This window comes from Drosophila arizonae, chromosome 5, assembly GCF_054131065.1.
Source record: "Drosophila arizonae isolate 15081-1271.41 chromosome 5, UAZ_ARI_1.0, whole genome shotgun sequence".
In the NCBI taxonomy this organism is placed as follows: Eukaryota; Metazoa; Arthropoda; class Insecta; order Diptera; family Drosophilidae; genus Drosophila; species Drosophila arizonae.
The window spans coordinates 26,350,240-26,376,921 of record NC_142925.1 but is presented as its reverse complement, the minus strand read 5'-3'; the positions used below and the strand labels follow the sequence as shown (position 1 = coordinate 26,376,921).

At 43.7% G+C, this 26,682-nt stretch overlaps 6 protein-coding genes, 1 long non-coding RNA gene and 6 other non-coding genes across 22 annotated transcripts; 2 read left to right on the top strand and 11 right to left on the bottom strand.

Annotated features, from left to right (window-relative positions):
- Nucleotides 1–2: 2 nt before the first annotated feature.
- Nucleotides 3–9,356, bottom strand: ocm (over compensating males). 4 transcript variants are annotated; one of them, XM_089471773.1, is made up of 5 exons: nt 9,162–9,356; nt 5,139–7,546; nt 4,419–4,579; nt 437–4,359; nt 3–366 (listed from the first exon to the last, which is right to left on the bottom strand). In XM_089471773.1, the coding sequence occupies exons 2-5, from the start codon at nt 7,543–7,545 to the stop codon at nt 243–245; spliced, it is 6,615 nt and encodes a 2,204-aa protein (XP_089327899.1). In that variant the 5' UTR covers nt 7,546; nt 9,162–9,356; the 3' UTR covers nt 3–242. The 4 variants fall into 4 exon arrangements, with proteins under 4 accessions (XP_089327899.1, XP_089327901.1, XP_017867937.1 ...); XM_089471775.1 differs by lacking the exon at nt 9,162–9,356 and adding an exon at nt 8,715–8,922; XM_018012448.2 differs by lacking the exon at nt 9,162–9,356 and adding an exon at nt 8,040–8,437.
- A 534-nt stretch (nt 9,357–9,890) lies between these two features.
- On the bottom strand, nt 9,891–10,793 carry LOC108616924 (uncharacterized). The gene is made up of 3 exons (XR_001916066.2): nt 10,569–10,793; nt 10,316–10,358; nt 9,891–10,117 (listed from the first exon to the last, which is right to left on the bottom strand). It is a non-coding gene; the product is annotated as an uncharacterized LOC108616924 (long non-coding RNA).
- On the bottom strand, nt 10,422–10,517 carry LOC149268887 (small nucleolar RNA Me28S-Gm1083). Its single transcript, XR_016270710.1, has one exon. It is a non-coding gene; the product is annotated as a small nucleolar RNA Me28S-Gm1083 (small nucleolar RNA).
- LOC149268886 (small nucleolar RNA Me28S-Gm1083) lies at nt 10,670–10,763 on the bottom strand. The gene has a single exon (XR_016270709.1). It is a non-coding gene; the product is annotated as a small nucleolar RNA Me28S-Gm1083 (small nucleolar RNA).
- Nucleotides 10,794–10,920: 127 nt separating the features above from the next.
- Nucleotides 10,921–11,012, bottom strand: LOC149268885 (small nucleolar RNA Me28S-Gm1083). Its single transcript, XR_016270713.1, has one exon. It is a non-coding gene; the product is annotated as a small nucleolar RNA Me28S-Gm1083 (small nucleolar RNA).
- A 155-nt stretch (nt 11,013–11,167) lies between these two features.
- Nucleotides 11,168–11,258, bottom strand: LOC149268884 (small nucleolar RNA Me28S-Gm1083). Its single transcript, XR_016270712.1, has one exon. It is a non-coding gene; the product is annotated as a small nucleolar RNA Me28S-Gm1083 (small nucleolar RNA).
- Nucleotides 11,259–11,441: 183 nt separating this feature from the next.
- LOC149268883 (small nucleolar RNA Me28S-Gm1083) lies at nt 11,442–11,521 on the bottom strand. Its single transcript, XR_016270714.1, has one exon. It is a non-coding gene; the product is annotated as a small nucleolar RNA Me28S-Gm1083 (small nucleolar RNA).
- A 133-nt stretch (nt 11,522–11,654) lies between these two features.
- Nucleotides 11,655–14,233, bottom strand: Nop60B (dyskerin pseudouridine synthase 1 Nop60B). Its single transcript, XM_018012444.2, has 6 exons — nt 14,073–14,233; nt 13,648–14,010; nt 13,258–13,509; nt 12,793–13,067; nt 12,109–12,525; nt 11,655–12,043 (listed from the first exon to the last, which is right to left on the bottom strand). Exons 1-6 carry the CDS (start codon nt 14,083–14,085, stop codon nt 11,837–11,839), a joined length of 1,527 nt encoding a protein of 508 aa, XP_017867933.1. The 5' UTR covers nt 14,086–14,233; the 3' UTR covers nt 11,655–11,836.
- On the bottom strand, nt 12,616–12,757 carry LOC149268882 (small nucleolar RNA snoR639/H1). The gene has a single exon (XR_016270697.1). It is a non-coding gene; the product is annotated as a small nucleolar RNA snoR639/H1 (small nucleolar RNA).
- A 1,234-nt stretch (nt 14,234–15,467) lies between the features above and the next one.
- LOC108616919 (zinc finger protein 277) lies at nt 15,468–17,141 on the top strand. Its single transcript, XM_018012445.2, has 3 exons — nt 15,468–15,777; nt 15,834–16,216; nt 16,275–17,141. Exons 1-3 carry the CDS (start codon nt 15,543–15,545, stop codon nt 16,977–16,979), a joined length of 1,323 nt encoding a protein of 440 aa, XP_017867934.1. The 5' UTR covers nt 15,468–15,542; the 3' UTR covers nt 16,980–17,141.
- A 257-nt stretch (nt 17,142–17,398) lies between these two features.
- Nucleotides 17,399–18,110, top strand: DCTN3-p24 (Dynactin 3, p24 subunit). The gene has a single exon (XM_018012446.2). It carries the CDS (start codon nt 17,399–17,401, stop codon nt 17,999–18,001), a length of 603 nt encoding a protein of 200 aa, XP_017867935.1. The 3' UTR covers nt 18,002–18,110.
- Fatp2 (Fatty acid transport protein 2) lies at nt 18,039–26,282 on the bottom strand. Of its 7 annotated transcripts, XM_089471778.1 has the most exons (7): nt 26,117–26,281; nt 25,620–25,709; nt 23,640–23,774; nt 20,397–20,650; nt 19,698–20,339; nt 19,432–19,633; nt 18,039–19,373 (listed from the first exon to the last, which is right to left on the bottom strand). In XM_089471778.1, the coding sequence occupies exons 3-7, from the start codon at nt 23,691–23,693 to the stop codon at nt 18,429–18,431; spliced, it is 2,097 nt and encodes a 698-aa protein (XP_089327904.1). In that variant the 5' UTR covers nt 23,694–23,774; nt 25,620–25,709; nt 26,117–26,281; the 3' UTR covers nt 18,039–18,428. The 7 variants fall into 7 exon arrangements, with proteins under 7 accessions (XP_089327904.1, XP_089327903.1, XP_017867926.1 ...); XM_089471777.1 differs by lacking the exon at nt 25,620–25,709 and having other exon boundaries at nt 25,823–26,281; XM_018012437.2 differs by lacking the exon at nt 25,620–25,709 and having other exon boundaries at nt 26,117–26,280.
- Nucleotides 22,065–23,594, bottom strand: LOC108616921 (uncharacterized). The gene is made up of 2 exons (XM_018012447.2): nt 22,275–23,594; nt 22,065–22,217 (listed from the first exon to the last, which is right to left on the bottom strand). The coding sequence occupies exons 1-2, from the start codon at nt 22,356–22,358 to the stop codon at nt 22,068–22,070; spliced, it is 234 nt and encodes a 77-aa protein (XP_017867936.1). The 5' UTR covers nt 22,359–23,594; the 3' UTR covers nt 22,065–22,067.
- Nucleotides 26,283–26,682: the final 400 nt, after the last annotated feature.

The window sequence follows — 26,682 nt, the reverse complement described above, 5'->3', positions numbered from 1 at the left end:
AATGAGGTTTTATAAATTGTTTATTTTTGTGCTCTCCTCTCTCCTTCTCTCTAGCACGATGGTTCTTTTGTTTGTTAACTGAATAAAAAATAAGTCTCCTTCAATTCAGAATTAAGGATACATTAACAACTTAACTATATATTCATTAAATATGAGTTATTCCTATTTTAGCTGCTGCGCGGGTATTTTTCTACAATATTTTGTTTTTCTTTTTTTTAGAAGTGACTTTCCTGGCCACCGTTTCAATCTTCGATGACAATGGGGGCTGCGAGCGGATCTTTTTGACTGTGACTTTTATTTTCAAATGGCAAAAACTTCCAATCGCCTGGCAAAGAACCCTTCAGGCTCAATTCTCGGGACAAATATCTGCAATTGAAGGATGAAGCAAAATATCAGCTACAATAGTCGACAAGCGTCTATGCGTCGGAATAGCTACCGGTTGAGATAGTCGCTGGCGGCGTGGCCAGTTTTGAACGAGTAGAGGCCCTCATCTGGCAGCTTGACCATGAGCTTGCTGTCCACTAGCTTGGCTCTGAAACGAGGCAAGTTCTTGGCCACCAGAAATCCATTCTTCTCTTTGGCATTCAGCAAGTGCTTCTGTGGCTCCACAGCACTGGGTGGCTTCGGTGCCAAAGTCTTAAGCCCTGTGGACTGAGTTGTCTTGACCGCCGACTTCGGTTGTGGAGCACGCGTCAGATGCGGCAAACTGCTGCTGGCATATGTCTGCTTGGCCATTCCAGAGGAAGCTGCCGCACCCGCTGGCAGTTCTTGGATCTTGCGTTTGGCACCAATTTTGATAGGCTCGGCGGCAGGCAGTGGAGCAGCTTTATCCTTGGTCCTCATCTTGGTAATTGTTAGGCCGGCTGTGGAGTTGCCCATTTTAATGTTGCCATTGGTGTTGTTGCTCAACAGCTGCTGCAGCGTGTTATTGACCTTGGGTGCCATCGGATCCTTGCCGGCACTTGCTGCACTGGTTGCCGCTGTCGGGGTACACCGCTGCACTGAGATGCGGTTTATTTTGGCTGGCGGCGGCTGTGCATTAAGCTCGCTGCTGGCCACGGCTGATGGCGACGGCGCCGACGTCTGGGTGAGCTGCACCTGTGGTGTTAGGAATTGTGTAACTGGCACTGTGCCGCACACCGCGGGCACGTTCGAAATGAAGGGCATAAACGCGCCGGCTAGAAGATTGCTATTGATCTCCTTGACCATGGCCCCTGTTTGGGGAACAGCTGCTGTTATGTGCAGGCTGCTGCTGCCGCTGCCGCCGTCGCCTTGGGGCAACGCCTGAATAGTGAAGTTGATGAGCGGTGCGGATGTGGGCGCCTCCTGTGCCGTCGCATTTGGCTGCGCCACCTCGTCCACTGCTTTATCTTCGTCATCGTCGTTGATGACGATCACGCAATCATCTTCATCATCAGTATCTGCTGCCTCTGCACCTACAGCTGCCTGCTCCAACGTGTTCAACGCTGGCGAGGACTCCACCCCAGCTGGCAAATCAATATTGAAGTGCACTTGGCCATTGATCTGGAGCAGCCAGAAGGCCATGGTACGCCTTTCACGTTGCACCGGAATGTTGTGATTCCGCTGGTAGACCTCGCGCAGCATCATCTTGCCATCCACACTTTGCAGCAGCACTAGCACAGGAGGCGGCGTGTCCAGGGGCAGCGGTCCAAAGTAGATGACCCGCTTCGAGGACGGCGTTACGAAGGCATCATAGGGGGCGTCCTGAAAGAACTGCAGCTTCACCATCTTATTGGTGTCATGTGCGACGCGGGCCACATTGTGTATGCGATCCAATGAGATCATGTCCTTGAAAGCCGGCACAAAGATATGCGAGAAGTCATCATACAAATTAAGCACTAGCCAGCGATGATCGTGCGTGTGTGGCTCCGGAATCTGCAGGTCTGGAATATCCGCTTGCATGACTTTACGGAACTCGATGTTGCTGCAAATAAGTGAGGGTTCCTTCCTGTCGGCAGATGCCTTGCCCTCCCATGCGGATGTAGGGACGGGGGTAGGCGCAACGACAACTGCAGGGGAACCTAATACTGAGCGAGATGTGGATGGAGCAGCAGATGGCGCGCTCTGTGCAGGTGCAACTGGAGGCGGAGCAGGAGCTGGAACTGCAGTTACAGACTTGGAGCTGGCTGCTGCAAGCGGTGCTGCTTTAGTGCCAACAACACTCGCCGCTGCCCCAAGAGCAGTTGGTGCTGGCCGCTGATGACGTTGCTGCTCCCTAATGCGCTGCTTCACCATCAGAGTGCAGAGGACATTTATCTTCTTTGTCAGTACGGGATGTGTCTGCGGCGTTGGCTTGGTGCACGCGTTGCCCTCCATGTAGCGCAGGAAGCCCTTTACCAGCCAGTACTGCTGCCTGCCCTGCATCACCACAGCCAGGCGACTCGTGTTATCGTTTCGTTTGCCCTCGAGCAGCATGCGCGCCATCAGGGGCAAGCTGTTGCGGTCGGGAGCGAAGTGCGTGTTGACCACGGCAATGGCGCCACAGATGGCTGGCATCATGTTCGTTATCGTAGCCGCCAGGAAGCTGTGGTTCTTCATTTGCACATCCCAGATGAACACATAGTTGGACTGGAAGGCGGCCAGGAAGTTGGCCCACTTGATGATGCACAATATCTCCTCGTTCGGAGCTGGGATTATTTTGCTCTCGCGCTGCAGCGCCAGATCGATGTCCTGCATTTTCTTGCTGACATGGGTGTTCATCTTCTTGATGACTTCGTTGTAAGAAGCACGGAACGAGACAGAGTCCACACTCGGACTGTCTTCATTGATGGCCATAGCTATGGGCATCTCATTGCTGCCCACGGCAACATCTAGGGCGTTGGCGTTCAGCGAATAGCAAGCTGATATCTTGGGCATTTGGATTTCCAGCTTGGGGACTTGGGCTTGGGGCTGTACCTCCTGCGGCTCTGTCTGCTTGGCTGTTTGTTCTGCTGCCCCTGTTTCCTCTGTTTGTAGCTTCCTTCGCTTGACCTCCGGTTCTTCCACGTTCACTTCCTCCTTGGCGCTGCGTTTGCTTGCCATAGACTCCGCTTCACTCTCATCCGAATCGTCGGCCACCTCAATTACCATTAGCTCTGCAGTCTGAGCCGATTTCGCCAAGCGGCGCTGTTGCTCAAGCTCAGAGCGATAGTAGCTAACGGCACTGGCCACACGCTGATCGAGCAGCGCCTGTGTTTTCGGAGTCTCAGCTCGTGTTGCCTCCACACGAATGCGATCCGCACGGCGTCTGTTCAAACGCAAATAGCAGTTCCTGGGCACGGACACCACACGGCGACACAAATTGGGCCGCGAGCGATAGTAGCTGAAGATTATATCTAGCTCGGCGGGACGTTGAGGCACCACTACCACGGCTGGCACAGGTGGCACTTCCACTTTCAAAACAGGCGCTGGCTTGGGTAGCAGTTTAACTGGCTGCAGCCTAATGGTAGCACCGTCCTTTCCCAGTTGCTTCTGCGGCGTTATTTGCTTTGCTGTTTGCTGTTGTTTTGGCGGCGATGCTTGTTTAGATGGTGGTGTCTGCTGCTGCTTCTGTGGCATCACCTGTTTCTGTGGCAGTTGCTGCTGATGTTTCTGCTTCTGTGACTGCTGCTGTTGCTTCTGTGGCAGAGGCTGCTGTTGCTGATTTGGTTGCTTCTGTGGCAGTGGCTGCTGCTGCTCCTTCTGTAGCTGTGGCTGCTTTAGTACCGGCGACGTCTGCTTTTGCGACTGTGGCAACTTTAGCACCAGCGGTGGCAGCTTCTGAGGTTGGGTCTTTGCCTTCTCTTTGCGCCGCTTCTTATTTGACTCATCCGGCGGCCGTTCGAAGCTGTAGTGAGCGCGAGTCGCCAGTTCGGGAACATAATGAGGTATGGGCAGGTCGTCTTTCTCTTTCTCTATTACAACCGGCTTGCCTTCGACCGCCAGTCCACCGCAGAAACATTTGTATAGCTGATGGGTCATGCAGAAGGTAGCCAAGTTGGCGACATCGGGCAGGCGGCGCAGCGCAACCTGACAATGCTTCAGCTGGTCAAAGTCCGTGTCCTTTATTGAGCACGGCTCACTAAGCGACATGGGAACGCTCTCGGTGCTTCCGCGCGCGAGTTTCAGATTAATATCGCGCTTTGCAAACTTGCTGGGACGCAGTGACCCCTCATCATCCTCGATGGAGTCGTCGAAGTCTTCGTAGCGCTTGGGCGCCTTAGTGCATCGACGCTTCTTGTCACACTGCGTCTCGTTGATGAGCAGCGTCTCGTTGTCGGTCAGGACCAGCGTCGAGGTGAAGTCCTTTTCCATTTTGGCCAGACGCGCCGTTGCCTTGCGACGCAAGTTGAACGCATCTTCGTTCGAGAGACCGCGTCCCTGCAGATGAGCGACAGTTGATTACACGAACCGGATGTCTAAATACTTTTAATACTCACGTCAGTCTCCACGCGCATAATGCGCGTTAGCTCGGCGCCCGTGCAGCTGCATTCCAACACGCATTCCGCACGCCCGCAATGCTCCCGAGGGGCCAGATCCCCACCCACGCTCTCGCAGACACAGCCCAGTTGACAGTAATCCTTGCTGCACGGTTTATTTGCTACAAAGGGGGAATTTGCATTAAATGTAAATTACAGTTATCGATAAAGGCAATCGAATTTAGCTGATGATTCTACATGCTGTTCATAAAGCTAATGAATAATGAATTTATTTTAATGAGCAGAATCTGACCTATAATAATCCTATTTCGTATTCGAACTTATATTTATAGGTAATTAAAAAAAAATCCTATTTTAGTCAATAAACTGAAATTCTCCAATCACTGACTGCTGGTTATTTATGATATATGTACATATATATGTATGTACATATGGACATATGTATGTATGTTTTTCACTTGATGAACGCAAAATTGTCCCTTGCAACAACGCGATCGGGAATAGGATTTTTAATACTATTCAAATATTAATCATTCATCAATCAATTGCTGATTAAAAATAACTATTTCTCGCCTCGAGAGGCTGACAGAATATTAATATACATACATATGTAAAAATGTAGATAATATATGCGAATCATATTAAGTAAGTAGAATTAAGAAGTGTGACGTATCTAGAGATCTACTGCCATCTCAGCAAGAGTTCAGAGCATAGACTTACCATCCTTGGCTATGGCGGCCGCATCGATTATGGTGGCATTGAGGCGGCGCAGCTCCTTGGCTAAGCGCTGCTGTTTGTTGGGGCGTGGCTTGCTGGTGGCTTGGGTGGATTTATGCCCCGTCTTTGTCTGGGCGTCGCCTTCAGCAGCATCCGAATTGCCGGCACCAGCAGACTCCTCCTTAATGGGGCTTACATCCAGAGGGGGGCCACGAACCGCATCGACATCAACGCTGATGAACGAGTTCTCGCTGCAGCTGATGGCTACGGTGTTGATCATATCATTGACCATGTCCGCACAGTCCAACGCAATGTCATCTGCATTTTCGGGCAGCAGCTTGCGAAACTCTAAGTCGCGCAGCCTCTCCGGCGGTTGAGAAGCACTAAAGCTCTCGTCCAGCTTTTCGGAGCGATCGACAACGCGGCGCACTAGAATGTGATTGCGATCGTTCATATAGGGTATCACAAAAGTAAAGCTCTTGCGCCTGCCGACATTTGTGGACTGGACGGCGGCCTGTGCCTCCGCCTCCCGCATGCTGTTGGGCGATTCCTGCAGTGTGGACACGCTGAACTCGGCCCACTCGCGCGTGATGTCATGGTGCGGCAGAATGTACTGCAAATACCGCTTGGCGATCTCATTCAATGGCCGACCCAGCTGCGGCTTCACGTCCAGATGCACGGTGGGCATGCTGACCACGGCCATGCTCCCGCCGGCTAGCAAGAGGGCGGCCGTGTCGTCGTCTAGCGGCTTCTGATATGGCTTCTGTGAGAGCGGGCAGGGCCTGAATACGGCTGGCAATGGATACTGATTGAGCTTCTGCAGTTTGCCTTTCAGCTGACACTGGCGCGTGGGGATCACTTTCAGCTCATTGCGCAGAGCCGCGTCCACGCACCGGTCGCTACACTGCAGCGTGGCCAACTCCTGCGCAGTGAGCGCGTTGCGATGCGGCTGCTTTTCGCGGCGCGCATTGTTTCCCTGGCTGCCAGGCAGACGCACCATCTCGCCATCAATGCGGATGACCTGGTAGTAATACTTATCCGTCTCCGTGGACACGTAGCTCGCCGCCTGCCAGCCCTGCCGGGTGAAGGGCATTTGAGTGATGGGCGACTGCAGCTGCTGCATGGCGGCGATTTTCACCTTTCGCTGCCGCTGCTTGCGCTGCAGCTCGCGGTAGATGTTCGCCTCGTTATTGATGATGGCCATTTTTTGGTTCTTGGAGCGCTGCAGATAGTGCCGGCGTTCGGCAACAGTGCGCAGCTTCTGTAAGCTGTCCGGCACCGCCGGCATATCCATATGCGGCGGCACACTGTGCGCCGTGACACGCCCATCCTGGTACATGGGCTCGAGCAGCTCACGATCTGCCGAGCGAGTATCGCGCAGGTTGTTCTTCTTCATATACGCTTCCAGCGCATCGCTGACGAAGGCCCCGTTGCCATCCAGAGTTTTGCAGCTCTGTGGCACCAGTGGAGTGAGTAGCATGCCCGGCTGATGAGCGCTGTCATCGAATTCGACGAAGTCTTCACTCGCCTCGTCGTTAAATCTAAAGTCGGCTGTTCCCTCATCGGCGGGCTTATCGCTTGGACCTTGCAGCTCATTATCGGAGCTGGAGAAATTCAACTCTCTGGCAAAGGTCTTGACACGCACTTTATTCATTAGCATGTCCAAAAATTTACTGTCCGATGCCTTTTCTGTGGAAGGTTCAAGCCGCTTGTTGGCTTTGCTTGTGGGCGACACAGCAGCTGGCTCCAGCGACTCATTTTCAGCTGTAGGTCGGCGAGCTGGCTTTTCTTTAGATATTTCAGGTCTTTTCAATGTCCCTTCGATTATTGCTAATAGTTTTGCTGACTCGTCTTCTATATGCTGCTCTTCCAGCTTCTCTTCTGCCTGCTGATGAGTTGGCTCCGCCCTCTTCTTCTCTACGTCCTCCTGCATATTCTCCTCTGACTGCTCTTGACGGAGCTCAACGTTTTTATTCGCATCTTCGATCAGTGATAGACCACGTTTGCCGCTCTTCAGCAGCTCCAATTGCTGCTTCATCTGCTTGGACAGCTCCTCGCCATACAGCTCCGTCTCCTCGTACTCCTTCACATGCCCCATTTTCTTGTAATATCGTACCATGCTCGACGACCATTGCTTGAAATTAGCTTTTCGTCGTTTGATCATGCGCTTCAGTCGCGGGTCGAAGAGAAGCAGACGGACACGGCGTATGATCACGACCCTGTGACTGCGTTTGCGCCATGCGTAAGTGCGGAGCACGCAGCGCGGATTTAGAGCGTAGATAATGAATCGCTTTGCATTAGCCCAGTTTCTGTGCAGAAACTCCTGCGAAACTGGATATTTGTGTTTCAAAAAGAGAAATTTTCTCAAATCGTTGCCTTTGAGGACAATACGCGGCAGTTCCTGTATCATCCTAAAAATAAATAAATAATTATAAGCCTTCATTCGACATAATTTGTACATTACGTAAAGATACGATTTTTACTATCGCTGCGTCTTTTATAATATGAAAACGTAATCCATTCAATGAATTGTTATTAATAGGGTAGGGGCCCCTAGTGTACGTCAAGATATATCGGCGCTTATATTTGTGATAACCCGACGACGGCACTTTCATTAAAAGTTGGGCAGCACTTTTTCGGTAATCGAAACAGGCAGCACTGGTGCGCTTACAGATACACACAGGAATCACCTGACGCACGAAAATGTAATTAAAAGTCGTCAGCTATACACAACACAATTATCAATTTAATTTAATATGCCCAGACATCAAAGAGGAATTGTTCTGCAACTTTAATCCGTTCAACAGCACATACACATCTTATAGAATATCAAGTTATCGAGCCTCACAAAAACATATGACATGTCCACATGTCATTTGCACATTCGCAAAAGGGAATACACACCTCATTTAAGCCACACACATTAAACGTACAGAACGGTCACAGAAATTGGCCTAGTTATCTGAACGCCTTTGAATAAGCCTCGCACACAACAGATTCCGCTCGCATAAGCACACACACACACCCACAACACAAGAAAGCAACAGCAGAGGCAGAGGCAGCTACAACATTTTCTCACTTTGCTGTTGCACTAATTCCGGGTTTCAACTAATGCCAACATAGTCGAATTTTCGTAGACATTACGCATGTGCACAATGAAATGACATTTTCAATTAATTAAACTTTGCATTCAATTCAAGAAGAACGCGTGTATAAATTTTACGATCACAAACAGCTCTGCCTCTGCACGGGCCCTGCGACGACTGGCTTGTGTGTATGTGTATGAGTCAGTGTAGCTGTGTGTGAGCGTAGGCCAGTGTCAGTGTGTGGACCCGTTTTCAGTCGTTCCTGCGAAATGCAATGGAATGGCACAACAGTAGTATTCTTATGTCATACACGTGCAGATGTACCTATGTATGTATGTACGTACATATCGTAAGTGTATTTCTGCAATGTACATATGTAAAGATGTGTGCGTACGCACGTGGTCGCCGATAACCGTTTTATTTTGGTTAAAGGGGAAAAGCTAAGCAAGAGACATCAAATTTAAAACAAATAGATATTAATTAATATTATTACCTTACGAGTTATTCTTTCAGAATATATATAATTTATTAACTCAACACTAGACTAAATTTAAGAATTGCGATCTTTTCTACATTTTAATAGAATTTATAACTTTAAATGTCTACTGTTATTAAAATTTTGTAAGTGAAATTTTCTATTTGATTATTGCTATTATATTCCTCAAAGGACACAAGATTGCTTAGGTTGCAAACAAAAAACTAGACACTTCGCAATGCGTATTAAATAAATCGATAACCTCAAAATAAAATCCAAGATGGCGTCGCGGCCGTACAAATTCACGTATACGGTTTTGCCGATCGGATGCGTAAGAATTTAAGCCGCCGACAACTCTTCGTCACACATACAAATGAACGGTAAAAGTCCGAAGAGAAAATTTAGACTAGCCGAAAGAGTCCTGCCAAGTAAAACTGATATCGAAATAGAGAGTAAGACACTTACCTGCACAGACCTGTGCACACACCGAGCGCTACTATACTTCCTTCTGTCCAAATTCAAAGGGGGACTCTGATATCTAAAACTTTTTTCACCTAAACGCGCAATTACTTGCGCCACTCGCTGCTGACGTACTTAAAAGCACATACGAACTAATACATATATGTATACATACACATTTCGCATACATATATCGACGACTGCATGATGAATTTCAATATGGAGACCGATAACAGAGCAAAACAGGCAGCTACGTGGAATGAAACGCAGGGTTGCTGAGCGCCAAAAACTTGAACCCAAGTGATATTCGAAGCTGCATAAAAGCTGTTGAGAGCCTCAAAACTAATTACTAACCGACTCTAAATGTTTCAGTTTCATAAATCGACCGTGAGCACTCCTGTATCTTTCCATTTGATTCAAGCGCCAGAGGATAAAACACATGTTTAGTGTTGACTTATATAATTAAAGCACTCTACCTAACTAGTCATAAAGAACTTGCTCAAGGTGATTCCACGTCAGCACATCTCAACACATTATCGTTTGATAGGCGACGGCGGCAACCCTGCAGATTCCGTTTTATTTAAATGATTTAAGGTTAGGCGTTGTCACGAAGTGTACGCCGCTAAACGACTTTATTTATAATTGTAGTGTTTACTTTTATTTTATGAATATTAATACAAGAAAATTAAGTAACACAAAGCGTCACGTACTGTACCTGTAAATGAACAGAAAAAATTAAACAGTTAATTCAAAGTTTATTGATTTAGATAATTCAGTCATATTCTTGAAAATACAGTTCAGTAGGACCTATTTTTGAGGATTGTGTTGTTGCGGTATTTGTGTATCATATCACAAGTTCATATTTCCTTTTTCATCATTTTAAAGGTATATGCTTTATGAAGTCACCATTGTAAATAGACCCACCTTGTAACAACCGCAAATGCGAGGGTTCCATCAAAATTCTGAAAATTAAAGGAAATATATAATAGTAAAATAATTGCAATTCATTTTTAATACACTTAATTAGAGTTTTAGTTCAGTAGGACCTATTTTTGAGGATTGGGTTGCTGCGGTATTTGTGAATCATGACACATTCAGACTTCCGTTGTCATCAGTATACAAACAAACTCTAAGCTACTTTAAATACAAAAGATTTTTACCTTTACAAATCAAAGCGTTTCGAAGATTAGCTCCGTAGTAAGCCTGCAATGTAAGTTCACAGTTTATTAGCTTAGTTTTATAAATGGGTTGTGATATATTATTTTAAAATGATTTTCAGTAAGACCAATCACGCATTCAACATTGGAAGTTTCTCTTTATTTTCAGATAGGGGCGAAAGCTTGAAGCTCATCATGTAGAAAACAAATCTAAATATATTAAGTTTTCATTGATACATTTATATTAAATGCTTACCTTATAATTGATTCGAAAAATACTTTCCAAGATATGACTGCAAAATATAATGAAAGGCTCTTTTAGCACAAATATATGTTAAATTTTAAGATATTCAGTTCAGTTTAATTTCAGTAAGACCAATCACGCATTCAACATTGGAAGTTTCTCTTAGTTTTCAGATAGGGGCGAAAGCTTAAAGCTCATCATTGAAGGAACAATGTAAATTATGCCAACTTTAATGGATACTAACCTTTAATAAGCACGTCACCAATAGTTTGTAGATGTACAACAGCCGTAGAACATCTATAATAAAATTAATTGAAATTTTGATTAAAATTGGATTCACAATTGAACTATATTGATTTAAAAAATGTGCGATTCAGTAAGACCAATCACGCATTCAACATTGGAAGTTTCTCTTAATTTTCAGATAGGGGCGAAAGCTTGAAGCTCATCATGCAAAGATTAAAGCTAAGTATTATTCAATATTCTCTTGACATATTGCTTACCTTATGAATATAATAAATCTCGTGAAGAACATTCCCAAAGAATTCTCTATAAAATATAATAAATGCTCGTTAGGCACATATATAATTCAAATATTTTAAGATTTTGTTAGTTTCATTTCAGTAAGACCAATCACGCATTCAACATTGGAAGTTTCTCTTAGTTTTCAGATAGGGGCGAAAGCTTGAAGCTCATCAATATCTCAAAATTATCTGTTAAATTTTAATCATAATTGTATTTACCTTTTCATTTTAGGAGTTTTTTAGGCTCTTTTGCTTAGCAAGAGAATCTTTCAGATTAAGTTCTGCAAAATATACATATATACAAAAAATGTTACTAAGAAATATTATTATCATTTTATAAAGCCATTCCTCAAATGTTTTTCTTTTCAATTCAGTAAGACCAATCTCGCATTCAACATGAGAAATTTACGATAGGGGCGAGAGCCCCTCATCGTAAGATGATAAAACATTTGAAGAATGCGTTTTTATAAATTTGAAATCATCATTCAAAACTCACCTTTTAAATTTAAAGCTAAAGCACTTTCTAACTAAAATTCTAAAAAGTAAACAGAATAAAATTATATATTCATAAAGATTTACAATAAAATACAATTTATTGCATTGCGAATGTCACTTATAAATGCTTGAAAATTTGCATTTGTACAGCTCACATGAGCAAGAGGCGGTCTAAAACTTTAACCTTAACAGCTATGAAAATGCTCTCGAAATTGTAGAGGATTAATGCCTAATGCCTAGATTAATAGAAATTATTGTATCCTATTCCTGATCTTCTACTCTGTCTCTATCCTTATCCTTCTTCTTCTTTTTCTTCTTCTCCTTCTCAACAGGTACTTCAGCAGTGGACTCTTCCGCAGCCGGCGCCTCCTCTTCTCCCTTATGCTTCTTTTTCTTCTTCTTCTTTTCTGTAGTTGCGGGCGTGGCGTCAACTGCCGCTTCCTCTGCACTGGATGTGCTATGTTTGCGCTGCATACCGAAATTCTTTTTTAGATTCAAATTCGATTATGTATAATTCACGCATTTCTGCAAACCTTGCTGATCTCATTGGAGCCATTTGAGGGCGTTGCAGCTTGCGGGACGACAGCTGCGGCTGGCTTCTTGGCATTGTAGTCCACAAAGCCTGTCAGCCATTCTTTTGGTGTGTTTTCATTGGGTCTGCCGAACTTATCCAGTTTGCCAGCAGCAATGAGCGCCTTCTTGGCCGAAGCCTTAGGTCCCAGTCCCCACTTGCGCGGATATGTGTCACGCTCCATGATCACACGCTTGATCTTTGCAACGACGCCATGATCACACGAGGACATAGTTGCTGTGGTCATCATTGCAATGGCCAGGCAAATTGCCTCACCCTTTGTGGTGCAGATGACGATCTCCTGTTCTATTTCAATGCCATCCTCATAGCGCAGGACGCCAGGCAACATAATTTTGGCACCGTAGCAAACAGCATTGACCTGATGGAAATTAAAAATAGTTATGTATGAACTATATATCTGCTAGCTTTAATATAAATATATATATGTATATATATTTAGAAGAATATTTGTCGTCTGAAAATTACTTTGTCAGATACGCATGGTGGGCGCAACACCAACATACACACATCAGCGGCATTACTGTTCCCAGTCATAGTCACAGTCGCCGCTGGTTGAAATACGTACGACTGCCGGCTTAATATCTTGGGGTATTGTTTACAAATCTCATAATACTGTGCAACATACCGAACTGTCCTTCATGATGATGCGTTTGTGGTTGATTAGCAAGCCCTCCAGTGGCTTGATCACGCGACGCAGCATAGACTCGTCCTTGTGATTCTCGTACAGCCACATGGCATCGAGTACGTCATGCATGGTTACCATGCCATCCCGTTCGGACTGTATGCCAGAGCGAACACGACGCAGCTCCAACATCTGGCCACCTACGCCAAGAACTAGACCCAGATGGACGCACATGGTACGTATGTAGGAACCGGCTTCGCAGCTAACCCAAAAAACACCTAAACACGTAAGTATAGAGACAAAAACAACAGACTGTGTTACCAATACGACTGTGCATTCGCTAGAGCAAATACTGTAATTATGCTGTGTTCCAGTGCATTTTTAGCACTGTGCGCCTCTGTCTTAGGCCAGACGGCGACGCACTGGCTGCATTTGGAGAGTAAAGAGTGCTGTATTTTGTTGACTTACCCATATTACGTGTTTCGTCGTAGTCCAGCAATTTGCTGTCGTAGACTGTGCGCACACGTAGTTGACGCTTCACAGCAGAGATGAGGGGCGGGCGCTGGAAAAGCGCACCACGCAATTTCTCCAAGCCCTGACGTACCTTGGCCACCGACTCAACGGGACCGTGAAGTTTAAAAATAGCAACATACTCTTTGCCGGCACTTTGTTGCGACTTGACAAGACGTGTGGCGCGGTCAATGCAGACAATCAAGCAGCCTGTGTTAGAAAATGTGCGTAGGCACGTGCGTCAGTAACGATTTTTAGGTTGGATTGAAAAAGTATCGCGCGTTAGATATGAACGAAATATCGAAAAGCCAATATTGTCACAATTTTAGTCGGTACGATTCAACTTACCTGTAACCTTCGGATCCAATGTACCCGAGTGCCCGGTTTTCTCAACTTTCAATATTTTCTTAATCCATGCGACCACCTCGTGCGAACTGGGATTTGAGGGCTTATCGAGATTAATGAAGCCGGTTTTGATGTACTCTTTGATATCACGATTGAGCGGCGAAGAGCCATGTGCTAGCGGAGTATAGTGATTCGAGCGTATGTTCAACTTATCAAAGTTTTTAAGCAGTAGAGGCCACTGGGAAGTGTCCAACTCGGCTATTTTTGATGATGGTTTTATTTGAAATTGGTTCTGTTTCTGCAGAGTGCCAATGTCTTGTCCATCGAGTGGCTCTTCCTTGATTTTCTTCTTTTTTTTGCGAGAATCTGAAATGACGTATTACACATTTGAGCACTTTATTTGTTGTTTTTTATTAATGGTCACTTACCAACGTCAGTCATTTTAATTAATTATACTTCCGATACAATACGTGCGATGCAAGAATACGTCCGCACGTGGCGGCAGGTTAAGAAAAATGGCCGAGGAACGCACGTGTTGATTGAGTTGAGTAGTTGAGTATCGAACTAGTTCCAATTATTATTAGATTTTTTTCGGATAGACTATCGATATATAACAGTGGTCATCAATTTATATCAGATCTAGTGGTGTTAAAAATTAATAATAATAAGAAATCATAAAAATTCATTAAGCGAGAACGAAAATGATATTATTGACTGTACATATTGTTAGTATTAACGTCCAAGTAAATATAAAAATCATTTATTTTCTGCTTTTCAACAAAATTACTTTTGGAATGTTGGCGCATAAGTATAGTCTAGTTTGACCACCTTCAGTATTTTGTTTTCGACTCGCAAAGCTATTTACACTAATCTATGTAGTGAAGCTTTCACAGTCATTGACATCGAATATTCGCTATGAGCATCAGTATTGCCGTTTTTCCCGAGAAAAAATAGCCGTATCAGGACAAAAAATAAGCAAAAATAAGCTAAATCCCAGAAACAATTAGCTGAAAAATAAGCTAATATTTTAGAATTGTTTTTTCATATTGTTATAGATAGATACACGTACAAGTATTGTAAAAAACATTTCATATTTATGAAAAACAAAACGAAAATAATAGAAAATTTAACATTATACATTGTAAATGTTTACATTGATGCTAAATATGCCAATAGATAGTCTACAGACTCATTGGTCGCATAATTTAAAATATATTGGTTGCAATCGATTTGAGGCAGTTTACAAAAACTCTGTAATCAAAACATTATCTGTTACCTCGGCTCAATTCGGATGTAAATTTTAAAAAATATTAGTTTCTGTTTTAAGTAGACTGTATTTCTTTAAACCTTTACCCCAGGTTGATATTGAGTTTAACGTATCAAAGTTCATCCTATTTCTTATTTAATATTTTATTCAATTGACTTGGCTAGAGACCGTTCAACGTCGGCATTCCACCAAGGTAACGAATGTATGCGAAGCGCAACAGCAAATCTATCTGACCACTTTATGTTAGAGATGAAAGTATTGCAGAACTTGTGATGTTAGTCTTTAATAGTTGCCAGCTTGTTAGTTTGTCTATTCATCGGTACTTAATATCAGATATTAAGAAAAATATGTATTGTATTGTATGTATTTATAAATAAGCCGGACTTTCCGCTACCCGCAATTTCCAAATTTTTTTTAGCAAACGCACTTGAAAATAAGCCAGATCTGGCCGAAAATAAGCCAAAACGGCAACACTGATGAGCATACCGGGATGAACCACTAACCACTCTGGTTAGTGGATGAACCAAAATAAGGAATAATCATATCGATAGTTACTATCGAGCTTTCAAGTCAAATTAAAAAAAAGTATCGATTAATATTTCTACATCTCTAGTTTTGTTTGGATTACCAAATGGAGCAGGTCGAAGGACGTGGAATTGGCACATTAGTTAAAGAAAATTCTCAACTAAAAGCCACAAGGAACACAGCCATAAAGTGCTTAAAATGTGACAAAGTGTTTATATTCCCTGGTGATAAAGACGACTGCTTGGCACACCTGTACCTCGAGCATCGTCTGGTCATAGCAGATGTGGAGGACATAGCGCTCCTAGAAGACTATCTTCAATACTGGCAGAAAGAGTTCCAAAGTAAATTTATCGTAATCTTATTAATAAATCACATTTTAATCATTACTAATATCTAGCACATGAGTTCGAACAGTACTGCACGACAATGTTTCTGGATCAGCTGCCAGATGGAAGCTACTCCAAGAACGAGAAATATTATCTACTCTGTGATATCCTGCCGCAGGACTTTGAGTTACGCAAGCAATTACAGGACCAGCGGCTAGCTGCTGCACTAGAGCAACATCAATTTGAGCTAACGGATCGTAGCTTTAGCAAGGAATGCCTTTTCTGTCGTACGGTAATTAAAGGATTGCGCGCTGACTACCTGGAACATTTGTTCGACAAGCACTTTCTGCTTGTTGGCAAGCCAGAAAACTTGGTTTATGTGGACGAGTTGCTCGACCAATTGGAGGACAATCTAAACAAACTATTGTGTCTGTACTGTGAAAAGATATTCAAGGTAGACTTAGCAGCATTATAGTATTCATTGCTTTACCTAAAGTTTCGGTTGTCCTTAGGATAGGCCCACGCTGAAGGAGCATATGCGCAAGAAGGGCCACAAGCGGATAAATCCCAATCGGCGTGAGTACGACAAATTCTTTCTGATCAACTACAATCGCTCGACTTCAAGGCCTGTGTCGCGCAAACAGCCGCGAAAGGCGCGCAAGTCTGGCGCATCTGCAGACAATGCCAGTGTGGACTTTGACAAGCACTTTGCGCGTCAGGACTCGGATGGAGACTACGACTCAGATTGGTCCGACTGGGCAGCTGATGGCGAGCCTCATGTCATCAAATGTCTCTACTGTGCTCGTCAGGAAAGTCAATTTGGTATACTGAAGCAGCACATGATCGAGACACATCACCTGGACTTTGAGGCCGCCACCAGCTCCTTAAACTTCTATCAGAAAATCAAAGTTGTAAACTATGTGCGACGGCAGCTCTGCCTATTGCGTTGTGTTTGCTGTGATTTGCAATTTGATGAGTTTGAGCTCTTGGCTGAGCACATGGCTAACGAGTCGCACTGTGTCATCGGCGATCGCTCCAAATGGGATAAGCCGGAATTCTTTTTTCCTTACATTGATAATGATGGACTCTTGTGCGTGCTGGACGACAGCCCGGGTGACGACTTGGATGCAGATGTGGTTCGCATAATTTCTGAAGATAGCATGGTGCAGATAAATAAGGATGCTGAGCGTTTATCGCTAGAGAATTTCAAACTATGAATCCTACTGCAAATAAATTCTTTAAATGAACTTCGATAATCGCCAACTGAATACGATGTTTTATATATCGATATTCACCAGTTACTAACGATTCAGAAGTATTGTGTTAATTAAAACAAAGCTAAAAAATAAATATGAATGATTCATCACTGTGTGCAAAAAGTAGTTTTTATAATATTAATAAAATCAATTAGCGGCGATACACATAAATGTATATTTGTATCAACACTGACCAGAGAACACAGTGGTATCAACATATTCAAATATACCAATAAAATATCGATATTCCTATTTAACTGTTTAGTGTTGTAAAAGATTACCATAATATTGCAACGCGTTTTTCGGTATTTTTGTGTGTTTTTGTGATTTTTAACTGCACTGACATCATTTCATTTTCTTTAAGAGTTTTGCTTATTAGAATGGAAGCCCTAGACATTTTGGAAAAAAGAATAGATGCATTGAACCGTGTGCTAGGTCCCCTGCCCGAAGCACAAGTTGGAGACGATGTTAACACAACGAAGACTGCCAACATTGTGGACACTCTTTGTTCTGCCAACGCCTTGCTGAGCGAAGCCACAACGGGACGAATCCAGGTGCAGCAGTGCGTGGGACGTGCAGCGGAATTGGAGAAATATTTGGATCCCAACTACTTGGAGGAGCAGCAGCAGGTTCGCGCCAAAGAAGTCTACATAAATGCCGTTGCCCCTGAGCTATATGCACAAAGCGAACAGCTAGCACGAATCAAACAGCTGGAGCCGGCGCTCGGTGCCGAATATTTTCGGAGCATACCCAGCGAGTGTCTTGACAAGCTCAAGCAGATCACTGAAAATAACGACGAATATGCTCAGCAAAGCGAACTAATTGAGGAGAGCCTCATATTGGCCATGAAGCGTTACGGTGAAATACAAGCAGGCTTGCTCACCTCGCTGGATGCGATGAGCGAACGCCTCGACCAGGTCGAACAGCGCATGGAGCAGCAGAAACGGGCCGAGCTCACAAAGGATGTGTCTCCAAAGGACTAAAGTCCTACACTCCCTCCCACAAGTATTTAACCTTAGATATTGTTCCACTGTTCGCCTGTAAGACTTTTATTTAATACGATAGCAAAATACACGGATCTATTTACTAAAACAGAGCTTATCTTAAATAGATTCGGGAATGTGAAACTAGCCTTGTCGCGTGGCAACAGTAACCTGTACCCTGGTAGATGTAATATTCGTAAAGTACATATTTATGTATATTTCTCCAAAGCTTGAATGATTTTCCTATTCAAGCGTCTTGCACAAAAGACATCTTAGATCTTAGATCTGTGTGAGATATGACTAAGTTGATAAAGCAAAGACCCGATACATCTGCAAGGGCACGCAACCTCCAGCACTTCAAGGATACTCGTTCTATCTTGTTAGTCTTATATGATACTTAAAACTAAGAACTTATGCTGTTGATGGCTTAGAAGCGCAGCTCGGCACGTTGTATTTGGTCGTAGATGGGCTGCGTCAATGGCACATAGCAGCCATTGTCTTGGGAATAGTAGAAGAGCTCGTCCTCGATAGTGGCTGGATTATATCCCTGCTGCTGAAGCTCCACCTTACGCAGCTTGAATGTTCCTGTTAGATCGATGCGACGCAAGAAGCGCAGGAATTGCGGACGGGCATAGCTGGGCACGGCACTGGCGAGTGCTGTGCCCAGCTTGGACACATCCACCTCCCGGGTGGGATCATAGATGGCGGCCATGCCGGCGCGTCCCTCTGTCTGGGGTATGAACACTCCGTAGACAATGGTGTCCTTGTAGTTGACCAGATTGCTGAGCACTGCCTCCACTTCGCTGGTGGAGACGTTCTCGCCCTTCCAGCGGAACGTGTCGCCCGTGCGATCCTTGAAATACAGATAACCGTATTCATCGGTCACCAGCAGATCGCCCGATATGAAGGCCTTGTCGCCTTTGCTGAATACGTCGTAGACGACCTTCTTGGAGGACGCCTTGGTGTCCACATATCCCAAGAACTCGCGGGAGGGATTGCCTTTAACGATTTTTCCTATGAACACGCCCGGCTCATGCGGGGCACACAGCTCACAGAGGCCCTTCTCGTTGCGTATGGGCTCGCCAGTGTGGAGGTCGGCGCGGATAATAGAAATGGGGTAGACCTGCGGCAGTATGCGGGAAACGAAGCCAATGGCACCAACAGTGTTGTCGTTGTTTATGATGTTTGCATTGCCCTCGGTGGCGCCGTAGAACTCGCCCACTTTAGCTATTTTGAAGCGCTCGACGAACTGCTTCCAGATCTGCGGGCGCAGTCCGTTGCCAAAGACCATGCGTACCTGGTGCTGCCGATCGTGTGGCGCATCCGGCGTAGCTAACACGTAGCGCGCCATCTCGCCAATGTACTGGCCCACCTGGAAAGATGCCTGAGATGAGAACTTGTCAAAGATCGCGGCAGTGCTGCCTGCTTACCGTGCAGTGGAAGCGGGCGCAGTCGGCAAAGTATCCCGAGGCGCTGAATTTCTTGCGTATGACCACGGTGGACCCGAAGAGCAGCGCTTGGCCCATGGTCATAGTGCCGCCAGCCGTGTGGTAAAGCGGCAGTGGGGTGTAGAACACATCGTTGTCCCGGAAGCCCAGGGTGTAGTGTATCCCAGCGGCTATGAAGAAATAGCTGTGGCCACAGAGTATTAAACCTACATCATCTGTCCTGCAGAGTCTTCTGGACTCGAACTTACCGCGAGTGCGTAATGACGGCCGCCTTAGGCAGTCCGGTCGTGCCCGATGTGTAGATGTATACCAGCTTATCCTGGTGATCGGCTCGACTGGCCCCGGCGGCGACCTTATCCTTGGGCGCCGACTCCAGCAGGGTGTTCAGCTGCTGCGCTAAGCCCTGGGCTAGGCCTTCCGTGGGTACAGCTGCCGTTGTCTCGTCGTTGAATTGATAGAGCGCCACATGGGCGGGTAGATCCTTGGCAATATCCATGACCGCAGACCGGTAGCTTACGCCGTAGATGAGCGCCGTGCAGTTGCCCACTTTAATGCTGTGCTGCAGCGAGGCGCCACGCAGGTTCGTATTGATCAGGGGCGTGATAACGCCAATCTTGGACAGGCCCAGCCAGGTGCCCACGAACTCGGCACGATTCTCCAGCAGCAGGCCGACTACGTCGCCCTTCTTATAGCCGTGACTGTGGAACACGTTGGCGACGCGGTTCGCATGCTCGTTTAGCTGACGGAACGTCCACTTCTGCGACTCGCTGACGATGGCCAGCTTGTCCGGCTGCCTAGCCACAGTCGCCTCGAACACGTCGCCCACGTTGAGGTTCTTCCTCTCCAGCCGCTTGATAAAGAGTAAGACGCGTATGTACGCAATCAGAGCGCTATAAAGAAACATTTGAGAGATCGCATGGACAGGAAGAGCATCCAATTGGTCTTACACCGTATCGCGGGGCCCAGTCACCGCCGCTATGTAAAACCAGCGCCAGCCTGGCTTTATCACCAGCAGCACCATCAAGCCCAGATAGAGGGCAGCCAGTCCGTACCAGGTTCCCTCGTAATACCAGACCACAGTGACAATCGCGGCTACGACTGGCACCAAGAGCCCCAGTAGAAGCCAGCTGCGGCAGTTGCTCTTCTCCCTGGCATTAGCGTTATCCTGGCCCATGCTAATTTGCACTTCCTTAGGTGCAGTCTGAAATAAATACCAATAGGTCGATCCTAAGTAACTTTCCTTCCAGCTGGCTCTTTGCTCCCAGACAATGTGGAAGCTGTACAGACTCGAGACAATCGTATCAATATTAAATTTTACTGTAAACAAGTTTTTTTGTTAAAGCCAAGAGCAGGGAGAAGAAAAGCGGTTCGATAATTCATATCCCTTGCTGGAGATCATACTGTAATATTTTTAGTCCTATGCAGAATTCAGTGTAACCCCTAGTCAATCACTCCCGATGCAATTGTCGCTATGTTTTATTTACGACATTGACAGTTTCGCTTGAAATATACAGTAAATAGTAGATAATCGAGTATACTAAAACGTAAAGCCTTATAGCTTTTCAAAACGGAATAATTGTATCGATTAATGCCGAGAACTATGTAGTAACTAACACACACATACGACTTTCAGGTTTTATATATGTAAGTTGATCTAAGCTATAGCGCTTAACTATGTAAATCAGATATCTGAGGCAAAAATGTTATTTACGTATAATTATTATTAATGCTTAATATGTGCATATATAGATATTTTAATTTAATTGTTTTGCAATATATACAAGTTCCTATCCAGTGTCCGATTTTAAATGTCTACTACTGTATGTAACCACGATATTGTAGTTTCGACATTCCCAAGCGCAATGTCCATTACTTACCTTAATATCGGTATATGTATATATATTATTTCAAATTTTTTGTTGACTCTCGACAACGATTTTGAGAAACATTTTAGACTGCTTTTGCATAGGGTAATTAAAGACTGAAGTACATTTCCCATAAATAAAACCTGACGCCTGATCCCATTAAAGTCTGTGCCCTTTAGGTTGCTTTAGGTCAAGAGCGACAAGTTTTCATATTTATCCGATTGAGTTCGCGATTTTGCGAACTTTGTTTTGTTTTTGTTTTTTCTTTCGTAGTATTGCTTAACTTGCTAACTTAAGGTACGACAAAAGCTGATTATTGAAAAGAGAAGACAAGACATCTTCCGATTTTGAATTTTTAGCTTATGCTCTTTTTGGCATTCGCATCACATATGAGATATGTAGGAGTGTTTAAAACATATATTATATATTTGATAGAAGTCCAATATTCTGAACGATCTTCACTGCAAACTTATCTATTATATTTTCTTCAATACGAACGTTTTATTAGAAGAGTAGTCAAAGTTGATTATCTTGATTAATGCAAAAGTATTCGTGAATATTTCTTGAATAATGCGTTCATCACTCTGTGGATAGCTCCGTGGAGGTCCACGACTCTGGTAATTGCGGCTTGTTTAGTTCGCACATGGATGACTTGTTCACGTTTTTTATCTTACGTAGCTGGAGTTCTATGTGGGCGAATTGTTACTTTTAGCAAATATAAATATGTGGGTGTCTGATCGAGACTGATCGTCGTTAATTGTCGAAGCGGTGGCCGATGCGATTCGAGATCTCTTTAAAGTGCATCATCGCCTTTCGTTGGGCATCGGCTGCCAGCTTGTTGGATAATCGGATCAACAGGCAAATGGTCAAGGCCGCAGTGAGACCCACTAAATAGAAAAGTATCTGAATTTGGAAGCAGTTCCGTCAGTTGATTACAGGAGTTTGGCTACTCAGCTTTACCTTGTGCCAGATATTCAGTTTCACGGCAACGGGCGGGAGTTCCCCTTCCTCGGCTAGTCGCACATTCTCAGTGCTTTTCATCATGGTCCTTAAATATTGTATTACTCGACGACTCTATCAGATTCTCTAGATGTTTGTCTTTAGAAGCTATGTTTTTATGTTCGAATATTTGATATTATTTTTATTTCTGTTTTTGAGTTTGATTTCCCTTGAATATTTTTCAATATTCATAATATTTGATGTTTACTTCTTAGTCGTTGGGGATTTTGAGATTTGAGAAATGATTGCACAAAAAGAATTATATACTTAAATTGAAAATTTTCTTTTTTATATCTCAAGATTCCCTCGTATATCGGAAATGTTTGAAGAGCATCTTCATCTTCGCTGTATATAGTATATATTTAGTATATATATATTTTATATATTATTTTCTAGACTATTTTTAGACTATATTAATCCGTGTTTCTAAATAGATTCATGGGCATTCAGTCACTATTAAGTAATCTGGGGCCATGCAGGAAATAGCATTAATCAAATCTGAAGTCTTGAGTGCTAATTGTTTACTGTCCATGAGATCATCTTATATTTCGGAATTCCCCAAGAGCAAAGCACTTACTTCCTTATAAATAGTATGTTTAGCGACTACCATGGTAATATTCTATATTTGTAGACATATATCAGGTAATGATTGATGGGCAACTGGCAACTGAGCAGATCTCAAGATTTAACGCACGAGAAATTATGTAAACGTCGCAAATGCTATATAAAGATGGAAGAGAATGTATTCTGTCAACCAGTTTAGAGCTGACCTACGCCATGGACTTGACTTGCAAACCCAGTCGAGCATTTCATATCGAGATGCGACTGAATGGCTAAGCGGACTACAAGAAACTTGTTTCCAAAGATAAAAGCGGGCACTTCGATCGAAGTATATCCAAAATATATGCGGCGACCGAGTATAAAACTATGTAACATGAAAAGGCAGCGACAACAACCCAGAAATAAAAACAATTAACGACATAGGTTGGATTACACTTTGAGATACCCTGTAATCCAGCAAACTCATACGCCTGGAAAATATAGTTTTATTTGAATTTTGGAAAATATTGAGCATCAATTATTTATTTAAATTCTAGTCCTAAATAGTTCAACTTTTTACATTGTATAATTGGGACTCGTGTCAAGCAAGTCTGCTGCATACGCTCCGGCTAATTGATCAAACTCGTTTGCCCAGTTCTCTGCTCACAGGGTGTGAAAAGCATCGGTAAAAAACTGGTTTCGTGCGTTTTATCACATATAAGGTTTTGCCTCAGATCGGGCGCAAAAGCACCAAAAAATGTTAATAATATATCGACTATAGGTTACCTGTGTGGAGTTCAAGGCTGTCGGACCTTGGCCAGGGGCAACAGCATCATTCATTTCGGGCTCCGATGTGAGACAGATGATGCCGATAAGAGTCGCTCAGCGGCGTTGATGGCAGTGTTGATTAACGTCTGCAGTCTGCGGGTAATTAAACTTGGCTTTATTACTACTGTAAGTGTTAAGTATTAAGCTTTTCTTTTCATTTGTTTTTGCTGGTTTATTTGGCTCTCTTCTTTCCTCGGGTTATTTGTTACTTTCAACATGAGATTGCTGGCAATTAGACGCGAGTGAGATGTGAAGTTGAATTGTAGCCGAGCCGACACAATGAAAAATTGCCCTTTTCGTCAGTTGCGGTTCGCGGCGTTACCTGGTACTGGAGGCTGCAATTGGGGCCTTTTCTATTTGAGTGTGGCTCAAGGTGAGGCTTATTTACGGCTTTGGGCTTGGCTATTGTCAGGGGCTTTGACTGCGAGGTTTATGCGTGGCCGTAATTGTTAAAATGATTTTTGTTTATATTTTTTGCATAAGCGGATGCAATTTCGACGCCTCATTAATGGCTAAGCCAAAGCGTAACTCAACTCATATGCGAGCTTCCACTTTGAAATGTATTTTCAAGTACTTATTATGACTCTCAACTAGGAAAGACCTCTTGATTAAAGAAGAGGAAGGCGTACTTGGCTATAACCATAAGTAGTTAAGTATTTGTTATGTAATTTAATAGAAATACCAGTAGCCCAGTTCAGATTTCTTCCAACTTGAGCCCCTTTCCACAGTTTTGTACAATTGTCTGAAAAATCTCGATACGGCACTTGTTATTTAGTTATACAAACTACTTCGTTGAAAAATAACTCAGCACCAGAAGTATATGTTGAGCCTACTCGCACAGGACTAATAAAACTCAGTCTATCCAGTGTCAAGTAAAGTAGAGTATTCATTATGAGCTTTTTATGGCATTAAAATATATTAATAAGAAAGCTCCAGTCGAGACTGCCCGACTACGAGATCCCCTGAACCCTTTGAGCAACCGATATTTTAATAATTATTCGCACATGCACACACACACGCACACACGCAGGCACAGTGGTGGCTTACTATGGAAAATTAATTATTTATTAACTTTTCTCGTGGGTGGACTATCTTCATGAAACTTTCAGATTCTGATTATAGCATGGGTATGTATGCATTTGCCAAAGCCCGAGTCTTTAGTATTTGAAATACACCTTTTACAAATATGTGGGTGAGGGGGTGAGTTTTGAAGTTCTTCAAAGTACATATGAATCTACATTTAACATTTTGGCGACAGTAGCCTTAAAAAATGTAGCAGATATAAATTTATTACGGGTTTTCGAAAATGTCTTTAATCGACAACAAAACAACGGGGAAAGCTATCGATTTTTGAAGCAACACTCGATATCCGCGTGGTATACACGGACCTAGGAAAAAATTGCAAGTGTCTAGCTCTTATATCTTCTTAAATCGACGCGTTCAAACATACTGACAGACGGAAGGACGGACAGACTGACAGACAGACAAACGGACAGGGCTAAATCAGCTCAGCTCGTCGCCCTGATTAAGAACATATATACTTTGTGGGGTCTGCCACGCCTCCTTCTGCCTGTTACATACATTTCAACAAAACCATTATACCCTGATTTCTCATTGAAATTGAGTTCAGGATATAAAAAGACGATCAAGTCTGGAACGCCAGTCTGCTTAATTTTCGGATAGTAAATAAAAAGATAAACTTATATTTTACTCGTAATCTTTGCTCAAATGGAAATATGCTTTGAAATAATTATAAACATTTTATGTTTTCATACTAAATAGTTTCGTTTTTTACTTTAACATCTTGTGAGTCTATTTGATACAGAGAGACTACTATACTATACTTTTTACTATAGCGAGACATCGATGAGGGATTCATTTCTAATTATTTGTGATTGGGTAACGTACAAATTATATATAAAACAGGTATATAATTACAGATAATCCATAGAACACTGACTTTGAAGCGCAATTATTTTCTTGCTCTTGCTCTTGCTACTTTATTCAGTTAATTAAATCAAACTCGAACTACAAGTATACAACAAAAAGTAGTTAAGATATTGCAACTGCAGCTGGGTTTTTTACATTCAGCTTTCTTGTTGCTGTTGTTTATTTATTTATTATTATTTTTTTTTTTTAACTTTGTTATTATTGTTTCCCTGGCGTAGTTGCAATGAGGCCAAAGTCCCGGCCAGCAGTCACATCTTCACAAGGCAACCATGCTGAATGATGAAGCATCTTCACTTTCACAATGTGTTTCATTTTCTCTTCAATTCATTTTCACTCTTTACTCTTCACTCTTTGTTGTTAGTTCTTTTTTGCACTCCAACAACCGTTGCCCACTCTAAGTGAGGGCTCGAAAAGCAAATCTATCGACGCGACGTCGCGACGCTTAACTCGAATACGATCTTCAGGCAAAGCTTTGTGGCACGCACTTATTCACTCTTGTTGCATATGCGATTTCCGTGAGGTTCCAGTTGATTTGCTGCCAAGTGTTTACTGTTTCATTGTTTCGTTCGCTCGTTTTGCCGGTTGCGTCTATAGGCCAACAGCTCAGCTCGTCAACTGCGCCCAAGCCGAGTCGCTGCCCAAGCTCAAGCTTATGGTTTCAACTGGCAGCAGTCGCCGTCTGCGTCGACGTCGCGACGTCAAAGTTGGCTTCAGGTTAAAACAATACAAGCTTCGCAGCGCAGCTGCACCTGCAGATGCCAGTGTGTATGTGTGTGTGGCAGTGTATGGGTGAGTGAGCGCTGGCTCTGCTACAAGTATCTTAGATAGAATTTGATTGCTGCCTTTGATTGAAGTTTTGGCTCCTTGCGTGCATATTTTTATTTGGTTGCACGCACGTGTAAATTGCTGGCGCAAATATACCCTGTATACCGTTGAGTATATCAACGACACAGTATGGTCTGTCGCAGTTTTTCAGTTTTGAGCAAAAAAGATTAAATTAACATTATGTTTCAAAATATTTCTTACAATTTTTTAATCACTGTTGAATTTA